General features: G+C 47.5%; 1 protein-coding gene across 1 annotated transcript in view; it reads right to left on the reverse strand.

Moving 5' to 3' along the window:
• LOC138855466 (metabotropic glutamate receptor 4-like) overlaps nucleotides 1-3,601 on the reverse strand; it is a 22,418-nt gene extending 18,817 nt beyond the window's left edge. The window contains exon 1 of the mRNA XM_070104943.1: nucleotides 3,349-3,601. Within this exon, the coding sequence (XP_069961044.1) occupies nucleotides 3,349-3,535 (187 nt within the window). The 5' untranslated portion in view covers nucleotides 3,536-3,601. The remainder of the gene's footprint in view (nucleotides 1-3,348) is intronic.
• Nucleotides 3,602-7,965: the final 4,364 nt, after the last annotated feature.

Genomic DNA, 7,965 nt, shown 5'->3' on the forward strand with positions numbered 1-7,965 from the left:
TCACCTGTGACTCACCTGTGACTCACCAGTGACTCACCTGTGACTCACCTGTGACTCACCAGTGACTCACCTGTGACTCACCTGTGACTCACCTGTGACTCACCAGTGACTCACCTGTGACTCACCTGTGACTCACCTGTGACTCACCAGTGACTCACCTGTGACTCACCTGTGACTCACCTGTGACTCACCTGTGACTCACCTGTGACTCACCAGTGACTCACCAGTGACTCACCAGTGACTCACCTGTGACTCACCTGTGACTCACCTGTGACTCACCAGTGACTCACCAGTGACTCACCAGTGACTCACCTGTGACTCACCTGTGACTCACCTGTGACTCACCTGTGACTCACCTGTGACTCACCTGTGGCTCACCTGTGACTCACCTGTGACTCACCAGTGACTCACCTGTGACTCACCTGTGACTCACCTGTGACTCAGCAGTGACTCACCTGTGACTCACCTGTGACTCACCAGTGACTCACCTGTGACTCACCTGTGACTCACCTGTGACTCACCAGTGACTCACCAGTGACTCACCAGTGACTCACCTGTGAATCACCTGTGACTCAAATGTGACTCACCTGTGACTCACCTGTTACTCACCAGTGACTCACCTGTGACTCACCTGTGACTCACCAGTGACTCACCTGTGACCCACCTGTGACTCACCTGTGACTCACCAGTGACTCACCTGTGACTCACCTGTGACTCACCTGTGACTCACCTGTGACTCACCTGTGACTCACCAGTGACTCACCTGTGACTCACCAGTGACTCACCTGTGACTCACCTGTGACTCACCTGTGACTCACCTGTGGCTCACCTGTGGCTCACCTGTGACTCACCTGTGACTCACCTGTGACTCACCTGTGACTCTCCTGTGACTCACCTGTGGCTCACCTGTGACTCACCTGTGACTCACCAGTGACTCACCTGTGACTCACCTGTGACTCACCAGTGACTCACCTGTGACTCACCTGTGACTCACCTGTGACTCACCAGTGACTCACCTGTGACTCACCTGTGACTCACCTGTGACTCACCAGTGACTCACCTGTGACTCACCTGTGACTCACCTGTGACTCACATGTGACTCACCTGTGACTCACCTGTGACTCACCAGTGACTCACCAGTGACTCACCTGTGACTCACCTGTGACTCACCAGTAACTCACCAGTGACTCACCAGTGACTCACCAGTGACTCACCTGTGACTCACCTGTGACTCACCTGTGACTCACCTGTGACTCACCTGTGGCTCACCTGTGACTCACCAGTGACTCACCTGTGACTCACCTGTGACTCACCTGTGACTCAGCAGTGACTCACCTGTGACTCACCTGTGACTCACCTGTGACTCACCAGTGACTCACCTGTGACTCACCTGTGACTCACCTGTGACTCACCAGTGACTCACCAGTGACTCACCAGTGACTCACCTGTGAATCACCTGTGACTCAAATGTGACTCACCTGTGACTCACCTGTTACTCACCAGTGACTCACCTGTGACTCACCTGTGACTCACCAGTGACTCACCTGTGACTCACCTGTGACTCACCAGTGACTCACCTGTGACTCACCTGTGACTCACCTGTGACTCACCAGTGACTCACCAGTGACTCACCAGTGACGCACCTGTGACTCACCTGTGACTCACCTGTGACTCACCTGTGACTCACCTGTGACTCACCAGTGACTCACCTGTGACTCACCAGTGACTCACCTGTGACTCACCTGTGACTCACCTGTGACTCACCTGTGACTCACCTGTGGCTCACCTGTGGCTCACCTGTGACTCACCTTTGACTCACCTTTGACTCACCTTTGACTCACTTGTGACTCACCAGTGACTCACCTGTGACTCACCTGTGACTCACCTGTGACTCAACTGTGACTCACCTGCGACTCACCTGTGACTCACCTGTGACTCACCAGTGACTCACCTGTGACTCACCTGTGACTCACCTGTGACTCACCTGTGACTCACCTGTGACTCACCTGTGACTCACCTGTGACTCTCCTGTGACTCACCTGTGACTCACTTGTGACACAACTGTGACTCACCTGTGATTCACATGTGACTCTCGTGTGTCTCACCTGTGACTCACCTGTGACTCACCTGTGACTCACCAGTGACTCACCTGTGACTCACCTGTGACTCACCCGTGACTCACCTGTGATTCACCTGTGACTCACCCGTGATTCACCTGTGACATACTTGTGATTTACCTGTGACTCACCTGTGACTCTCCTGTGACTCACCTGTGATTCACCTGTGACTCACCTGTGACTCACCTGTGACTCACCTGTGGTTCACCTGTGACTCACCTGTGACTCACCTGTGACTCACCTGTGACTCATCCGTGACTCACCCGTGACTCACCTGTGACTCACCCGTGACTAACCTGCGACTAACCAGTGACTCACCTGTGGCTAACCCGTGACTCACCTGCGACTCATCTGTGACTCACCCATGACTCACATGTGAGTCACCTGTGACTCACCATTGACTCACCTGTGACTCGCCAGTGACTCACCCGTGACTCGCCAGTGACTCACCAGTGACTCACCTGTGACTCACCTGTGACTCACCTGTGACTCACCCATGACTCACCTGTGAGTCACCTGTGACTCACCCATGACTCACCTGTGAGTCACCTGTGACTCACCAGTGACTCACCCGTGACTAACCTGCGACTCACCTGCGACTCACCTGTGACTCATCTGCTACTCACCAGTGACTCACCCGTTACTCACCTGTGACTCACCTGTGACTCACCGGTGACTCACCCGTGATTCACCTGTGACTCACCAGTGAATCATCTGTGACTCACTAGTGACTCACCTGTGAGTGACCAGTGACTCATCTGTGACTCATCCGTGACTCACCAGTGACTCACCTGTGACTCACCTATGACTCATCTGTGACTCACCCGTGACTCACCAGTGACTCACCCGTGATTCACTTGTGACTCACCTTTGACTCACCTGTTACTCACCTGTGACTCACCTGTGACTCACCTGTTACTCACCTGTTACTCACCTGTGACTCACCTGTGACTCACCTGTAACTGAACCGTGACATATTCGTGACTCAGGTGTCATAACTGTGACTCACTGGTTATTCACGTATCAATGAGTCATCTGAGGCAGTAGGACTCATCGATGACTCACCTGTGACTTACTCGTTGACTCACCTGAAGATAAATGTCTGACCCAAAGTTTGGTGACTCATCTATGGCTTTGACTGATGGGTGACTCATGAGTGACTCATTGCTTACTCATGGCTGACTCATGGCTGACTCATAGCTGACTTATAGCTGACTGATGGCTGACTCACCAGAAGAGACCAGTGAACGGGCCGACCAACCATCGGAACCAATCCAGGAGAAGGTTCCGGTAGCGTTGTTCCTCCTGACGGCGCGCATCACACCGGCTACCTCCTGGTCCGACCCGAAGATTATCACACCTGTCCAACAACAATTATCGTCATTTAGAAGATTATCACACCTGTGGAACAACTGCATTAGTTATATATGACAACTGCGACACAATTATCATCACTTAGATTATCACAACTGCGACACAAAAGTTATCATTGTGAATTATTGCTCTTTAGAGAATACAATGGTACAATGCTGTGACTGGTACAATGCTGTGACTGGTACAATACTGGGACTGGAACAACACCATAACTGGTACAATACTGTGTCTGGAACAACACCATGACTGGTACAATACTGTATCTGGAACAACACCATAACTGGTACAATACTGTGACTGGAACAACACCATGACTGGTACAATACTGGGACTGGAACAACACCATGACTGGTACAATACTGTGACTGGTACAGTACTGTGACTGGTACAATTTTGTGACTGGTATAATACTGTGACTGGAACAACACCATGACTGGTACAATACTGGGACTGATACAATACCTTGACTGGCACAATACTGTGACTGGTACAGTACTGTGACTGGTACAATTTTGTGACTGGTATAATACTGTGACTGGAACATTACCATGACTGGTACAATGCTGTGACTAGTATAATACTGTGACTGGTACAAAACCATGACTGGTACAATACTGTGACTGTTACAGTACTGTGACTGGTACAATACTGAGACTGGTACAACTGTGACTTGAACAATACCATGACTTGTACAATATTGTGACAGGTACAATACCATGACTGGTACAATACTGTGACTGGTACAATACTGAGACTGGTACAACTGTGACTGGAACAATACCATGACTGGTACAATATTGTGACTGGTACAATACCATGACTGGTACAGTTCTGTGACTGGTACAGTACTGTGACTGGTGCAATACTGAGACTGGTACAGCTATGATTGGAACAATACAATGACTTGTTCAAAACTGTGACTTGTACAATATTGTGACTGGTACAATACTGGGACTGGAACAACACCATGACTGGTACAATACTGTGACTGGAACAGCACTATGACTGGTACAATGCAGTGACTGGTGCAATACTGTGGCTGGTACAATACTGTGACCGGAACAACACCATGACTGGTACAATACTGTGACTGGTACAATACTGTGACTGGTACAATGCTGTGACTGGTACAATACTGGGACTGGAACAACACCATGACTGGTACAATACTGTGACTGGAACAGCACTATGACTGGTACAATGCTGTGACTGGTACAATACTGTGGCTGGTACAATACTGTGACCGGAACAACACCATGACTGGTACAATACTGTGACTGGTACAATACTGTGACTGGTACAATGCTGTGACTGGTACAATACTGGGACTGGAACAACACCATGACTGGTACAATACTGTGACTGGAACAGCACTATGACTGGTACAATGCAGTGACTGGTACAATACTGTGGCTGGTACAATACTGTGACCGGAACAACACCATGACTGGTACAATACTGTGACTGGTACAATACTGTGACTGGTACAATGCTGTGACTGGTACAAAACTGTGACTGGTACAATACTGTGACCGGAACAACACCATGACTGGTACAATACTGTGACTGGTACAATACTGTGACTGGTACAATGCTGTGACTGGTACAATACTGGGACTGGAACAACACCATGACTGGTACAATACTGTGACTGGAACAGCACTATGACTGGTACAGTGCAGTGACTGGTACAATACTGTGACTGGAAAAACACCATGACGTGTACAATACTGTGATTGGTACAATACTGTAGCTTGTACAGTACTGTGACTGGTACAATACCGTGACTGGTACAAAACTGTGACTGGTACAATACTGTGACTGGTACAATATTGTGGCTAGTGCAACACCGTGACTGGTACAATACCGTGATTGGTACAATGCTGTGACTGGTACAATACTGTGACTGGTACAATACTGTGACTGGTACAATACCGTGACTGGTATAATGTTGTGAATGGTACAAAACTGTTGCAGGTACAATACTGTGACTGGTACAATACCGTGACTGGTACAATATTATGACTTGTACAATACTGTGAGTGGAACAACGCCATGGCTGGTACAATACTGTGAATGGTACAATACTGTGACTAGTACTGTACTGTGACTGGTACAATACTGTGACTGGAACAACACCATGACGTGTACAATACTGTGATTGGTACAATACTGTAGCTTGTACAGTACTGTGACTGGTACAATACTGAGACTGGTACACTTGTTACTGGAACAATACAATGACTTGTACCATACTGTGACTGGTACAATATTGTGACTGGTACAATACTGGGACTGGAACAACACCATGACTGGTGCAATACTGTGACTGGAGCAACACCATGACTGTTACAATACTGTGACTGGTACAATACTGTGGGTGGTACGATACTGTGACTGGAAAAACACCATGACTGGTACAATACTGTGACTGGTGCAATACTGTGACTGGTACAGTACCGTGACTGGTACAATACAATGGCTGGAACAGCACCATGACTGGTACAATACTGTGACTGGAACAATACTGTAACTGGTGCATTACTATGATTGGTACAATACCGTGACTGGTACAGTACTGTGACTGGTACAATACTGTGACTGGCACAATACTGTGACTGGTACAGTACCGTGACTGGTATAATACTGTGAATGGTACAAAACTGTTACTGGTACAGTACTGTGACTGGTACAGTACTGTGACTGGTACAATACCGTGACTGGTACAATATTATGACTTGTACAATACTGTGAGTGGAACAACACCATGGCTGGTACAATTCTGTGACTGGTACAATACTGTGACTAGTACTGTACTGCGACTGGTGCAATACTGTGACTGGAACAACACCATGATTGGTACAATGCTGTGGCTGGTACAATACTGTGACTGGTACAATACTGTGACTGGTACAATACTGTGGCTGTCCAATACTGTCACTGGTACAGTACTGTGTCTGGTACAATGCCATGACTGGTACAATACCATGACTGGTACAGTGCCATGACTGGTACAATACCATGACTGGAACAATACCATGACTGGCACAGTTCCATGGCTGGTACAATACCATGACTGAAGCAATGCCATGGCTGATACAATGCTATGACTGGTACAACACCATGACTGGTACATTACCATGACTGGTACAACACCATGACTGGTACAACACCATGACTGGTACAACACCATGACTGGTACAAAACCATGACAGGTACAGCACAATGATTTGTACAATACCATGACTGGTACAACACCATGACTTGTACAACACCATGACTGGTACAAAACCATCACTGGTACAACACAATGATTGGTACAATACCATGACTGGTACAACACCAAGACTGGTATTACACCATGACTGGAACACTATTATGACTGGTACAGCACCATGACTGGTATAATACTGCGACTGGTACAATACTCTGACTGGTACAATGCTGTGACTGGTACAATACTGTGACTGGAACAATACCATGATTGGTACAATACTGTGGCTGTTAGAATACTGTGACTGATACAATTCTGTGGTACAATACTGTGACTGGTACAATACTCCGACTGGAACAACACCATGACTGGTACAATACTGTGGCTGGTATAATACTGTGACTGGTACTGTACTGTGACTGGTATAATGCCATGAGTGGTACAACACCATGACTGGTATAACACCATGACTGGTATAACACCATGACTGGTACAACACCATGACTGGTACAATGCCATGACTGGAACAGTACATAACCTGCAAATAGGAGACTGAAACCTTCTGACGACGCTCTGGTACAACTTTGAACAATTATCAGTTTGTCGGTCTTCTGAATTATTTATACCAGGTTCCACTAACACAGCAACTTCTTGGAACCATGATGCAGAGAGTTGTTCAGAGTCTGACTGATCCAGAGGCATGAGTTGCTTCCATTAGCAGTTTCCCACTGATGACTCCACCTGCAGCTGCTTCAGCTCTCCTGTCTGCATTATAGAAGACCCTTTTAAGCGGATATGCTGTGTTGAGGTTAATGCCACAAGCTAAGTCAAAGATTAAATGGTTGACTGAATAAGTGACTTAGCTTGACAGACAGGTATCACCTACACAGCCGCCCCTGCAGGCAATGTCTTGAGAAGCTGTCGTATGCACTACCTCAATGGCTGGAATTTAAAATTATGGTTGAGTTAATTGCCCCTAGGGGGTGTTATGCCAGTATTTTCATTACTGAATATACGTACTAGTGTGGGCTCAATGACCCTGGTATCACCCGGGTATATGGTAATCTATTAAGCGTACATGTTTCTCAGCTGCGCAGTCAATGGAATCATCATCCACTAATGAGACTTACCTGAGTTTGTGTATCGGACCCGTAGTTGCACCCGGTTATCCATTGTCTTGGTTGAAGAATAGTGTTCTTTGAAGAATGTCGCACTACTCTCTGTCAGGATCACAACACTCCTTGTTACACTGTTCATCGA

The sequence above is a fragment of the Cherax quadricarinatus genome, chromosome 95, assembly GCF_038502225.1.
Source record: "Cherax quadricarinatus isolate ZL_2023a chromosome 95, ASM3850222v1, whole genome shotgun sequence".
Taxonomy (NCBI): Eukaryota; Metazoa; Arthropoda; class Malacostraca; order Decapoda; family Parastacidae; genus Cherax; species Cherax quadricarinatus.